This window comes from Jaculus jaculus, chromosome 14 (assembly GCF_020740685.1).
Source record: "Jaculus jaculus isolate mJacJac1 chromosome 14, mJacJac1.mat.Y.cur, whole genome shotgun sequence".
In the NCBI taxonomy this organism is placed as follows: domain Eukaryota; kingdom Metazoa; phylum Chordata; class Mammalia; order Rodentia; family Dipodidae; genus Jaculus; species Jaculus jaculus.
This window is the reverse complement of record NC_059115.1, coordinates 35,018,318-35,033,283: the sequence shown is the minus strand read 5'-3', so window position 1 is coordinate 35,033,283 and position 14,966 is coordinate 35,018,318. Positions and strand designations below refer to the sequence as shown.

The window sequence follows — 14,966 nt, the reverse complement described above, 5'->3', positions numbered from 1 at the left end:
GATACTTTCTAGCCTGGCCTCACATCCTGTTTGCCCTTTGCCCTCTGGCTTTCCTTCTGCCTGAGATGTGAAAGGCTGGCCTGCTGTGACTTTCCTGCCATAATAAACTATATGTCTCCAAATATTAGCTGAAATAATCTTTTATTTATTTATTTTTGGTTTTCTGAGGTAGGGTCTCACTCTAGCTCAGACTGACCTAGAATTCACTATGTAGTCTCAAGGTGGCCTTGAACTCATGATGATCCACGTACCTGTGCCTCCCCAGTGCTGGGACTACAGGCTGGCACTGAAATAAACCTTTTCTTTCTTAAGTTGCCTCTAGTCATGTATTTGTTCGCAGTACCAAGAACATAACTAACACAAGTAATTTTTGGTATTACTAACATTTATGGTGTGTGACTCCTGCCCCCTTCATTTGGATCCCTCTTCAAGGGATGGCTTCTCAATTTAGGTTATCTGGGCAGTTGTTATAACTAATATGAAAAAAAGAATTCACATGAACATTAGCCTAAAAAAGTTCAGATCCGATGTATCCTCTTACGGGAGGCCAAGGACGCTAGTGTCTTTTCAGGGAGTATTTAGGATCAGACTCATGTGGAACAAACTCAAGATAAAGACTGAGGATGGTGGCATCAAGTTACACTATAACTCTTAACAGTAGAACATCAGCTATCCCAGTTCCTCAAGCCTTATTCATTGATATTATTACTGTCTCTGATTATTTGTTCTGCTTCTTTTCTTGGAATGACTTGTCTATTTTGCCTTCTCACTTCTTGTACTACAGATCGAGGACATGCAGTGGGGAAAAGGAGTCCGTGAGATCCCACCCTCAGTGTGCACACTGCCATGCAAGCCTGGCCAGAGGAAGAAGACCCAGAAGGGCACGCCTTGCTGCTGGACCTGTGAGCCCTGCGATGGCTACCAGTACCAGTTCGATGAGATGACATGCCAGCACTGCCCCTACGACCAGCGACCCAATGAAAATCGAACTGGCTGCCAGAACATCCCCATCATCAAGCTAGAGTGGCACTCCCCCTGGGCAGTCATCCCTGTCTTCCTGGCGATGTTGGGGATCATTGCCACCATTTTTGTCATGGCTACCTTCATCCGCTACAATGACACTCCCATTGTGCGGGCGTCGGGGCGAGAACTCAGCTACGTCCTGCTGACGGGCATCTTCCTGTGCTACATCATCACCTTCCTGATGATAGCCAAACCTGACGTGGCGGTGTGTTCTTTCCGGCGCGTCTTTCTGGGCTTGGGGATGTGCATCAGCTACGCGGCCCTTTTGACAAAAACCAACCGGATTTATCGCATATTTGAGCAGGGCAAAAAATCTGTGACAGCTCCCAGACTCATCAGCCCGACATCCCAGCTGGCAATCACTTCCAGCTTAATATCGGTTCAGCTTTTAGGTGTTTTCATTTGGTTTGGTGTTGACCCACCCAACATCATCATAGATTATGATGAGCATAAGACCATGAACCCTGAGCAGGCCAGAGGAGTTCTCAAATGTGATATCACAGATCTTCAGATCATTTGCTCATTGGGATATAGCATTCTTCTCATGGTCACATGTACTGTGTATGCCATCAAGACTCGGGGTGTGCCAGAGAATTTCAATGAAGCCAAACCCATTGGGTTCACTATGTACACAACATGTATTGTATGGCTTGCTTTCATTCCAATATTTTTTGGCACTGCACAGTCAGCAGAAAAGGTAAGTGAGAATGTCTATCACATTATGAATTCCATTTTTTTTTTTGCTTTTGAACATATTGAAACCAAGTTGGTTATGTCAGCTAAGATGTGTTACATATGCACGATGGAATTTCCAAGAGTTGACAAGTCCTAGATAATTAGTAAATTGTATTGTAGTCTAAAATTTGCAGTGACTGTACCACATTGAGGCCAAATAAAGCCAGCCATAGAGGCATTTTAACTGAGCTTTATAGAATAGTTGAATAGAATTAGTACAGTGAAAAGAAACTTTTCTACTAATTCTGTGCTTCCTCGTGTATTTGTTGGTATAGAAGATGGCCACACTATCTAAAATCCAGGTGAGTGTATGTGCAGTGTGGCCATTATTAGCATCATTAAATCTACTCAGCATTCTTACTGGGTTGCCAATGCTGTCACTGTCAATTGAATGTACTGCCCAAGCTATATAGGGCTTTATAGTTGAATAATCATGCATCCATCAAGTATAGTCAAATAAGTGAATTGAAGTGTTTTCGTTACTATTAAAAGTTCCTTCCAAGTTGGTATACTGTATCCCAGCATGTACTTTATTGTGAGATCAGAAAAACAATCAATTTTCAGAGATTTACAGAAAAGAGAGAGGGGGAGCCACCAAGAATTCAAATTTAGTGGACTCATATATTTAACTCAGAGACAGTAAATGCGCATGCTCTCAGTATGTTTATAAACATGGGGGTATGAATTAAACAGCCATAATATGTTGACTTTCAATATAATTAAAATACATGTTTAGCTGTACATGTGACTCACATATCAAGTAGACCAAGTAGGAAACCCTATAGTATTGATTTTAGAGATGATGTGTACATTCCTGACTTTTGTACTCACCAATCTCTGTCTAGTTTTACACATATGTCTGCAATTTGAACAAAACTAATGTGGGCTGGAGAGATGGCCTAGTGGTTAAGCACTTGCCTGTGAAGCCTAAGGACCCCAGTTCGAGGCTCAATTCCCCAGGACCCACGTTAGCCAGATGCACAAGGGGGTGCACGCATCTGGAGTTCCTCTGCAATGGCTGGAGGCCCTGGAGCACCCATTCTCTCTCTCTCTCTCTCTCTCTCTCTCTCCCTCCCTCCCTCCCTCTTTCTCTCTCTATCTGTCACTCTCAAATAAATAAATAAATAAAAATAATAAACAAAAAAATTTTAAAAACTAATGTGTTAACCGTAATTCGGTAAGGAGCCTTTTTGGTGTATGAGCAGCTCTGACAGCTTGGTATGACAGGGGGCAGAACTGAGATCTTGAGTCCTGAGGGAAAGCAGAGAGCCTCACAGGCTTTTGACATGTCAGGAACTTGAGGACTAGTCCCATTTCAAATGTATCTGTAGAAATTGCTTCACATATACAAAAATGTGCACTTCTAAGAATTAATTGACTCTCATATTTCATTGTTACTTCTGCTTCCTGCATATTATACCCAGAAAGGAGTGGTAGCACTTTAACTGGTTTTCCCACTGAAATGATGTCTATAACCTAAATTGTGGCATTTGTAAGCTATAAGTTTGGACTATGGTTTTTATAGTGCGTATTTCATGAAACCAAGCAGAGTTCTAAAACTAAGGAAAGTGAATGGCTTTAGATTATAGCTTTAGTCATAAAGTGTCTTAGAGAGTTCTTCTAAAATATATGCTCAATGAGTTTAGGATGCTTCTGACAGTATTTTTCCAATTCATAATACATGTTTATTGTCTGTGAAACCAACTTGAATTTCATTTTATTTCCTCTATCTCTCCCTGGGCCAAGGGAATAGTAAAATATGAATTAGGGTAGTGAAATGCAATAGAAAGAAGGAAAAAATATTTCCTAAATGCATTCTGGGAGATTGGTAACCACTGGGGATTTTAGAAAGGATATTGGGCTCCATCAAATTCTAAGGAGATGATTGCATTGCTATTAAAACAATTTCCCATGCATCAAGGTAAAGGCATTAATTAGATCACACACATTTATTCTCAACATATATGAAGAGTAGGAATCACTGCAATGGTCTTATAGATGGGTCTGAATATAATGCTCTTCTGTTTCTTCCTGGCTATTTCTAGTCACTACTATGTATCTTTTCAATATTGTCACAGTACAGTCATTTAAAAACATGAGTATGGTACAAGGTTTCAGGAGTCACATTCACTGATTCTAGTTTCTGTAGTGCTGGTAGAGTAAGGTTGTGACAAAAATTAAGCTCCCCCCCCCCCACAATGTGTTTTTCTTTATCTCAGAAATTTAAAAAAACACTTTTCTTTTTGTATTTCTGATAGGCCATAATGATTTACATGTTTGATTGGCACAAGTAATGGTACTGAACTAGGAACTAGGGACAGTGAATTGTGGCATGAAAATGCACACAGCCTAGTGACAGGCACATGGAATGAGCAATCAATTAAGAAACCCACTTTGTATACATGACAACATGGCATATTAACTTCAAAAGAGGCAAGAGGTCACAGCCAAAGGCATTCGTGTTAAATAAGGGACCTTACCAAATCATAGACTTTTGATTTTGGTTTTGATTTAACAGTTTAAGTGCCTGAAATGGAAGAATTACATTATGTAAGGGGAAAATCATGAAGTATGCTCAATAATAAGTATTATTTCAGGATATTGAATTTTTTTATTTAAGCTAGAAATGTCTTTGTGGAATTTTTCATTGATTGAGTTCATAAGTAGAGCACAAAGAGTGAACAAGGTTCTTGTTTTTTTGCAAACTATTAATCCCCATGAAGTTTGTTTTTGTTTTCATTGAAGAGCTTAGAAGTGATAATTGATCCCTTGTTTTATCATTGCTACCTTTTGACTTCTGGAATGTGGTCTTATAACATGACCAGAAGTGGAAGTATTAAAATTTTACCCAGAAGAGAATGACTTCGATATTCAGAAATTACCTGTAGGTGACCAACATGGTGCCATGAAATACTGCACATAATGAAGTAGGAGCAAACTTGTCTTATGTGCTGTGGTACTATCTTGTTATGATATATTGGCACTATCTGTTGAAAAAAGTACTAGTTACTTTTCCTGTAGCTGTGAACAAATACCCTGAGAGGAATTAAACATGAGGGAGAAAGGATTTACTCTGTCTCACAGTTACAGAGTCCATCAGTCCATTATGGCAGGAAAGTCATGGCAGCAGGTACACTAGGCAACTGGTTACGTTCATTCTGCAGTCAAGAAGCAGAGTGGTGAAAGACTGTGCTTGGCTTGCTTTGTAATTTTTATTCAATCCAGGACCCCAGTCCATGGAATGGAACCATCCACATGTAGGGTGAGTCTTCCAACTCAATTAATCTAGAAGCATTAATTTAATCACAAGCATGCTCAGAGATTTATTTACATAGTGATTCTAAATCCTCTCAAGTTGATAAATGAAATTAATGTTTACTACAAGGACTAGATTATATTCTATGAAAAGTAAAGATTGTGTGTGTGGGTATACCTCTAGAATGAGTTTCCCTAAAGAATCAATCATACTGTAATTAGGGAACATGCAGTCTACTCTGCCAAAATTTCAAGAACCACTCCTTCATCTAGAGCTGTGTAGCTAGCTAATATCTGAAGATATTTCTAAGTAAGTGAGCACTATGTAATATTATAGTTGCCAATCAACTAGTGTATATGGAATAGTGGTCCTACAAGGTCATGTGCCCCAGGATCATTATAGTTGCCTCACTTTGTGAAAGTATACTCTGCTTTTGCACATTGATGAACTATGATAGTGCTGCATTTCTCAGGCCATACCCTATCATTATGTGGTGGATATCTGTGATGTTCATTACATGTGTGCAGAGAGGCAAGCTTAAACTAACTTGACCCTGCATGGAGATAGTGGAACTTGGCACATGGGAGAGAGATCAGGTTCCTCAGAGATCTCTGTGCACTAAACTATTGTGTACACAGGAATGTAGTAGGAAGAAGAAAAAGAATAGGATGAACCCACTGAAGGCCAGAAATAAAAATTGCTGAATGACAGCATCAGCTTCAATGGAAGATGGTATCTTCTAGCACAGTGTCAACAGGCCACTCTTCTGTCCATACAAGAATAAGACCAGGATTTCAGAGCCACACATTGGCTCTGACACACAGAGACATTTCCTTCTACCCCAAACTGATGGCTAACCCCACAATGCATGACCCATATACCACAACCAGGAGTATCTTTGTGGAAGGGGAAGGACATGGAGGAGGCTAACAATGGTACCAACTTGACTGTATTCACTGAGTACAAAAAAAATTAAGACCAGGGAGCATCAAAAAATTAAATATAAACCATCAAGTGTTATAGTACTAAATGATAAAATTATGGCAAGTATCTGAACTGAATCATTATCTGTGACTTGAGGAAGCAATAGGCTGTCAGGCAGGATTGTCTCCCAGGAAATGGGAACCAAGACCACAGTATTTATCTTTACATATAAGAGACTTTTCCCCAAAATAGAAGCACAAAGATAATCCTGCCTAATTAACATGAAATTAAGACATGATATATGATTTGTCATTCCTTTCAGGAATTTCTTTCTTTCTTTCTTTCTTTTTTGTTTTGATTTTTTGAGGTAACTTCTCACTCTAGCCCAGGCTGACCTGGAATTTCCTATATAGTCATAGTCTCAGGGTGGCCTTGAACTCTAGGAAATTCTCCTACCTGTGCCTATCAAGTACTAGGGCTAAAGGCATGTACCACCATGCCTGGCTTATTTATTTACCTGAGAAAGAATGGGCACACCAGGGCCTCTAGCCACTGAAGATGCTCCTTATGTTTTGTAGGCAAGTGCCTTAACTGCTCAGCCACCTCTCCAGCCCACTCTGAGGAATTTCTTAAAACCAATTATTGCACATCTGCACCTACCCCACAAAACTGTTTGAGTAGAATTAGCACGAGGCATAGAACTCTGCATTTATTGTTATTAATTGCTTTCCTATTTTTATTATTTATTTGTACATGTGTGCATGTGTATGACATGGCTGTATGGATTCACATGCCATGGTGTACTTGTGAAGGTTAAAGAAAGGTTCAGTGTTTCCACTCTTCTACCTCCTCTCAGACAGTCTTTCTCTCTCGTTGCTCTGCCCTTACTGCTTGCAATATTACAAAGTCTCCTGGCTTCACCTCCCATTGTTACAGGCAATTGGGATTTTGATATGTCCACCACTGTGTCCATCTTTACATGGGCACTGAGAACGAGTGAACCTGGATTGGCAGACTTGCAAGTAAGTGCCTTTAACCATTGGGCGACCTCCTTATCCTCTGCTGCTATGAGCAGATCTCATTCTGTAGTCCTACCTGTCCTGGAACCTTATGATGATCCTCTGACCTCAGTTTCCCAAGTGGTGAGATTACAGGTGTGAGCCACCACACCTGGCTCAAACTCAGCATTTAAAATAAACATGGAGGGGAAAATTCTAAAGAAAACCACTTCTACTTTTGCAAATCCTTTAAAATACTTTTCTGCACCTACAGAAGCTAGCCTCATGAGCTCATAGCACTGGAGCCTGTGCTGCAGAATCAAGGAGTCCTGCATGTTAGGAATTCAAAGGCTAGTGCTGAGCAGATTTCTTTCAATAAGCACCAGCCAGTGCAGAAAATGCTGCAGAAGCAATGCAGAGCAGAAAGCTCATGCACACAAAAGGACCATGCACTTGATCGCCAGTGCAAATGCGACGAGCAGACTGGAGAGAATAGGCAGAGTCCGTGATGTGGCAATCAGGTGTGGAGTGGCATTGCATGTACATGGTAGCAAGCAGTTCTCAACATAGGACACTTGGCAAAAGGAGATGCTGCACTCATATGACTTTGACTCTTGCAAATAGGAGACAGTGCAATGGAAAGTTAGTACAACTTCATTTTACAAGCATTTTTTTTTTCGAGGTAGGGTTCCACTCTAGCTCAGTCTGACCTGGAATTCACTATGTAGTCCCAGAGTGGTCTTGAACTCACAGCAATCCTCCTACCTTTGCCTCCTGAGAGCTGGGATTAAAGGTGTGCACCACCATGACCGGTTTACAAGCAAATTTTAAAGCAGTGTCTTTATATCAATACATCACCCCCAAATGAAACATTTGGCAAGAATCACATCTTTACAATATGATAAGCTGGGTTCATTTTATGCAGCAAAATCTCTAAGTTGAAAACACTGTGGTCCTTCCTTCGCAGGACAGACTGCCTGATGTAACCTATAACCCCTCTGCCCCTGGTTTGGGGGAATTGGATCACACAGAGGTAATGGTGCAGCTAAAGAGCATAACCATTCTGTAAAGAACTACTTAAACTTTCTCCTTGAAGCTACATCCACAGAAATATAAATAGAGATAATAAATAAGGTATTTGGGAGTGAAAATTTCAATGATAGTGTCTGAAAATGAACAAAGTAACACATAGCTAGTAGTAAGAAAAATTATTAAATAACTACTATACTAGAGGGACTAGTTTGAAGAAAGCCCCAGGGACCAGAAAAGGTAGAGTAGGTTTGAAAGCTATTTTGGACTTTTCAAACATTAAAAGAGCATATTACTAGAGGATACCTTACCTTCTATCATGTTTTATTTTTTGTCATGTAAGTGGACATATATGCGTAGGTTTGCTTTCAGTCTTTGAATTTTGTAAGTAGTATTGCCCACTATTTAATATTTATTCAAGTAAGAAGTAGATAGGGGGAAAGAAAGACCTTCTATTATCTTCTATGATCTTCCCCTTGAGAAAACCATTGTCAACAGTCTGATATTTTCAGCTTTAAACTACACACATATTCAATAAGTCATATATATACACAAATATTTTAAACAAAAAGTCTATTTTCTCTTCCAGAAGGCTCAGTAAAATGTTCCATTTTACTTGTAAAGTTAGTGCAAAGGAATAGTGTCATATGGCATAGACTTTGCTAAGGTCATGTGCGCCCCACGAGGTAATGGCATCCACATTGAGTGTTAAGGTCTTGCTTCTGCTGCCTGATTTCTTCTGTTCATGCTTGTATCAGAAGCCCATGGACACACCTCCCTTCTGCTGCCTACTGTGACCATGGTGGTAGCTGAGCTTCTCTCTAAACAGCCATTTGAAGCCAGCTGTGCACAGCTGTTGGAGCCAGTGGCTCGGAGTGGTGCAGCCTTTTTCGTCTTTCAATGATGCATCAGCCCCTTCAGGCAGTCATTTAGGATAAATGGAGTCTTCACCATTGTCGTCTCTTGATTAGCTAGTGAGGAAGCTCGGCAGGAACAGAAGAGCCTGTGTAAACCCAACACAGCTACATCTAATGAAGAAATAGCTCAGTGCAGTGAAACAAAGGTTTGAATGAGAAATTCTTGCTACACAGGAAGACTTGGTAAGAGGCCTTGATTCGGCCTCTGCATACGCTCTATGAAGCTCCTCTTGGAGGCCACTCTTCCCCTGAAGTATCTTTCACCTTGAGAACTCAGTCACTGAGAGATCCACCCACCAGGACTCAGGACCTACATCGTGAGTAGAATCGGAATAAACAGAAAGAGCTCTGTGTTTCAGTTGTCTCAGCATATGAGAGAATACCTGTGATTTCCTTAAAGAGAAGAGAAAATCTCTATCCTCACAGAGTATAGCCTATGGAGGAGCAATCAGGAACTTGACAAACCCAAATGTGGGGGTACGGAGGTCCTTGTTCTATGAGACATCACACTAATGTCATGAGGATTCCTCTGAGCTCTCGCTGCCCTCTGGTCTTTTTAGGCCATTGACTCCTATTCACCATCTTCTGGCACTCTGAGTTTGAACACAGAGTTCTCATTCAACCACCTTGACCCTGAGTTCTCCCATCTTCAGAGTGCTGCCAAATGTTTCTACCTCTAGGCTTCAGAGAAAACAAGAATTTTAAGTTGATTAGTAAGGAAACTTCCACCAAGGAGAACACCAAGTGCTGCTGAAGGGCAGAACAGAAGAATTGTCTTACACTACGGGTAAGAATATAAAATGTGACCCATTCACTGTGGAAGACATATGGCAGGTTCTGAAAACATAAACACATATATGTTCTACACATTTTCTTATGTCTGTACTCAAGAAAAAGGCTACAAGTATTGACACAAGACCTATACATAACTTTTTGTCATTTTTTATGAAATTACCCCAAACCATAACTGGTAGATGAATGGAGAAACAAGTTGGGTTTCATTCATAAACTGGAAGGTTGTTCTGTACTCATAGTAAAGAATGGGGCTAGAGACAGGACTCAGCACTTAAATGCCCTTGCTTGCAAAGCATATTTCCACAGTACCCGTGTGAAGCCAGACATGCAAAATGGTGCATGTCTCTGGAGTTCATTTGCAGGAGCAAGAACCCCTGTCACATCAATATTTCCCTCCCTCCCCCACCTCATGATCAAATAAATAAAATTTTAAAATAAGAATGAAATACTGACATAGTCAATAGCATAGGTGCTCATCAAAATAATTATACTGAAGTCCACAGCACACATATAGGTATGCATGTTTTCTGAGTGGAACACAGACTAATAGGGACATATATACATATGAATGTTGGTGGTATGATCTCATTCTTGCCTATGCTGACCTGACACTCTATCTGTAGTCCCAAACTGGCCTCAAACTCACAGTAATCCTCCTCACTCTGCCTTCTGAGTGCTGGGATTGAAGGCATGTACTACCATGCCCAGATTACATATAATCAATTTTAGTATTTTATTTTTAAAATATTTTTATTTATTTCAGACAAAAAAAAGAGAGTGAGTATGGGCACATCAGGGGCCTTCAGCCCCTACAAGCAAACTCCAGACACATGTGCCACTTTGTATATCTGGATGTATAGGGATACTGGAGAATTGAACTTAGGATGTCAGACTTTGCAAGGAAGTGCCTTTAGCAGCTGAGCCATCTTGATTTTTTTTAATTCAAATTATTCTGAAATGACAACAAGATTTACTTGCTGATGGCGGATGAGTGGAAAAGAGTTGAGGAGTACAAAAAGTACGGAGAGCTCTTGAAGTGATGTATATGTTCATTGTTTTATGGTGATGCTATGTTTACATATATCAAAACTGATCCAGTTGTGAAGTTCTTTTACACAGAAAAGCTTCTCCCCCTTCCTCCTTCTTTCAAACTTAACCATGAACTGTCCTTATACATTCTGACCATTTTGCATCATACTAAAATTAGAAACTGTAATGAAGTTAGGATTGCATCAAGAGATCATAGAGCCCCACAAACTTTCTGCTCAATGAGGGCTGGGAGATGGCTTAGTGGTTAGTCACTTGCTTGCAAGTCTGCTGACCTGAGCTCTTCCTAAGAGCTCACTTAAAGCCAGATGCAAAGTGGCACAGGCAGCAATGGAAGGTGGAGGCAAGAGAAACCAGAATTTTGAAAGCAGCAGGTGCAAGAAAAAGCCGGTCCCAGAAAGGTGAAAGGAGAAGGGAAAGCCCCAAGGTTGTCCTCTGGCCTCCATACATGGGTCATGGCATTCCCATACCATGATGCGTGCACACACACACACATACATACATGCCTAATATAAATAGAAAAAAAATTGAAATAAATTCCCAGAGAAGAACTTCCATCTGAGCTTTCCCTCAACACAATTGTCTGTCCAAGCATTGGTAAGAGGACTTGAGGAAGGCACCAAAGGCAGGTGATGGAGTGAGGTATCAGAGGCTGTGGTGTGGATGGAAAGATGACAGGAGCTGACTCCTGAGAAGGGGTGGTGATATCTGATGGGACTTGCGACCCTTGAAGGAATTTGGCCTTTGCTTTTCATGGACTAGGGGAGGCACAGTTTGCAGAGAAAGGGTTTCACACTGGTGGGTTTATCATTTAGACCAGGTAGTATTCATCATTTATCATTATAATTTCATGGCAGTTAATATGTCAAAGTTAACCCTGGGAAGACTGGCAGTGGCTCCCCAGCAGTTCAATGCCTTTCCCAGGTTTGAAGATCCACATTAGTAAACAACCTGGTATTGAGGAAGAATGAGGAGATTCTATTGGAGGAAAATTGGATCAGGACCCATAGCCAGCTTTAGCTCCTTGTCTTTATTTTCATAGAAGGGTCCAGTAAACTTCTGGTGCCATAGATTATTGAAGAGGACCTAACACATGATTCCCGTAATTTTCCTACTGCTCAGAAGAATGAGTGGTAGGCACACTTAAATACTGGCTCCAGTTGGGACCTCCTCATCCCAGTTCTTAATACCTTTTATAGATATGAATAAGAGTGATGACCCAGGACAATCCATCTGGCAGAAATCACACAGTCTTCCTTTTGAGTAGTTTCTCACAAGCATGAAGAGTCTGTAGGTTTTGCGCCTGCATTTCCTAATGACTCAAGCTATCCTCAGATGGCTGCTGTGGGGATTTTAGCACTCAGCACATCATCTGCTGTAGTCATACTCACACTGTCCAGTCTACAAATTTCTGCCTTTAGTACTTTCTCTACATTCTTATATTCTTAAAAGTGTTCTACAAGACCTTGCTACCTTTATGGTCCTTTCTATATTGGTAACTTACTTCCAGTATAGTTAGGAATGAGACAGCATCTTTAGAGAATCCCTTGACATATACATGAAACACACAATGGCCCTGCACCACATTTGGAACTATAAGCTGAACTGGGTTCAACCACAAATATGTTGGCCAAAAAAAAAAGCATCATGAAATGAATGGTGTCAGATAAATTAGTATTGAATTAAAGAATGCAGGAGATACAGAAAGTCACAGGAAAATTGCAAGATAATATAAAGGACCCAATTATGACTTTTAGTGTGTGCTTCCTGGTAGTTGCCAAACTGTCGCAGTTCCTGGTGCCTCATGCGTGGAGTGTGCTGCTGGTCAACTGCATGACTGACACCACAGGCCCCACACATGTTATCACACTGCAGGCTGCCCGTCTTCTCTTCACTTTGCTGTGAGCTCCCTTCATGATTTATCACAAGCAAGGTGGTCATGCTGTTTCCAAAGTGACCTGATTTATATGAGTCCCTTCTTCACACCTGGGAGATTCTGGCTAACAGACTCATAGCCCTGGATCAGTTTGCAATGATTGGGTTTTAACATCCAAGATTGGATATTTAGGCTGACCAACTCTGCATTGCATGCTGTCAATTTGGTCTTGTGTCTCTGGTCACCTACCCAGCAACCTGTCACAGTGACTTGGTTGGAGCAACCAGGGCCAAATTACCTTGTCAAAAAGTCCAGAAGAGGGCTGGAGAGATGGCTGAGTGGTTAAGTGCTTGCCTGTGAAGCCTAAGGACCCCGGTTCAAGGCTCCATTCCCCAGGACCCACGTTAGCCAAATGCACAAGGGCGTGCATGCATCTGGAGTCCGTTTGCAGTGGCTGGAAACCCTGGCGTGCCCATTCTCTCTCTGTCATTCTCTCTGCTTCTCTCTCTCTCTCTCTCTCTCTCTCTGACTCTCAAATAAATAAATAAAAATGAACCAAAAAAATTAAAAATAAAAAAGGCCAGAAGAACATAGTGGTGCTGGATCCAATGCTTAGTTTTAATCCTGTCATTATGTCATTCCCTCCATGTTTAATATTCCAAAACTTGATATGTAAAAGTACTATGTGCATTTTTAAAAGAAAATTAATTGAAAGCCAAAGAACTAATTGGAAATTTTTAATTTGTCTAGTACAGGCAAATCTGTTTCTCTGTATTCTTACATTCTCATACGTGTTTTATAAGACCTTGCTAACTTGGCATTCCTCCCTAAATTGGAGCATTACCCGAGCACAGTACAGCAAGTAGTGGGGCAGAAACGTCTGATACTCCAGCACAAAGGCCCAGGGAAATTTCTCATATGGTCACTGATCTGACATGTCTAGCAATGGCCACAGATGTCTTATTCTAGGGTTAAATGTTCCACAGGTGATTGGTAAGCAAGTACATTAAATTTCCAATCGTATAAAGCACTTATGGGAACAGAAACTGCTATTATTTGGTTTTGTTATTGAAATTGTTCCCCACGGCAGCTGTTAGGAAGAGAAAATGTACAGAAACAAGTCTTGAATGGTGGCCCTGTCATCAGATTGTGTGACACCGAAGCGCTTGGGTCTGTAACAGGTTTTCCTATGTCTGAAATTGAAAATCATCTCTCTCACATGTCTGTGGGCCCCATTCAGTTTTATGTTCTGGCTGATTGCTTTGGCTGATAACCAGCAGTGCATTCTTTTATCCAATACCTCCTGTTGCACAAGTCTGAAAAAACCTAGCTAGTAGATGTCCCAAAACAGCAACTATGAAAGGTGTCTTTTCCCCATAATGACATATCTTTTTTCCTGTAGTGACTGCTATTTGGAGCCAGGTATTCTGTAAGACAGTTTTCAAACAGTTCCCTTCTCTTTCAGAATGGCCACTATTATTTAACAATCTATTTTTTAGTGTCTTTCATATGCCCTAAGACCCCAACAGCCAGGTATCGTATCATTCTCTTTTGCAAAAGCTTTCTGATGTCTTTCTATTGATACTTTTATGGTCTGGCTTCTGATATCATAATCAGAACAGTATATATAACTCTTCTTTAATGCCCATGAGGCTTAGATTTTGAGGACACAACCACAGTTGGTGACTCAAGTCTAATATACTGCTTGATTATTGGAATGGAGTCATGCAAATGCATGAACATGCCCATGCATGACATGACATTTGCCTGTGGTAGTATTCATGCTGCAGAGCAAAACTTCATGATTATGACAGAAAGAAGATGGGCTGAAGGGCAGTGGCCTTTTGAAAAAAAGAAAGAGAGAGAGAGAAAGAAAAAAAAAACTTTGGCAAATTGTTGGTGTATGTTTCAATCAGGTTTGTGTTGCTAGCACAAAGCACCCAACTAAAGTAGTTTATGGGAGGAAAGTGTTTATTTTGACTTACAGACTCAAGGGGAAACTCCATGATGGCAGGGGAAAATGTAGCATGATCAGAGAGTGGACATCACCTCCTGGCCAACATCAGCAGGAGAGTGTAGCAAGGGGAAGCTGGCTATAACACCCATAAGCAGACCCCAACAATACACCCTCTGCAGAAAGGCTTCAATTCAGAAACTGCCACCACCTAGGAACCTTGTTTTCAGAACACACAAATTTACAAGGAACACCTGACTCAAGCCAACACAGTGGCCTGGTGCCTTCCCATCTTTCTGGGCCATTTTTGTCTACTATGCTTGTTTTTGCTGTCTTCTATTCAGTCTTGCTGCATTATTTCTATCCCTGAATGTATCCATGCTATTTCCATTCCAGGGTCTTTGTACAAGAG

General features: G+C 40.8%; 1 protein-coding gene across 4 annotated transcripts in view; it reads left to right on the top strand.

Moving 5' to 3' along the window:
- Grm7 (glutamate metabotropic receptor 7) overlaps positions 1 to 14,966 on the top strand; it is a 934,876-nt gene that overhangs the window by 752,028 nt on the left and 167,882 nt on the right. For all 4 annotated transcript variants that reach the window (XM_045134253.1, XM_004651486.2, XM_004651485.2 and 1 more), the window contains exon 8: positions 785 to 1,720. In XM_045134253.1, the coding sequence (XP_044990188.1) occupies positions 785 to 1,720 (936 nt within the window). The remainder of the gene's footprint in view (positions 1 to 784; positions 1,721 to 14,966) is intronic.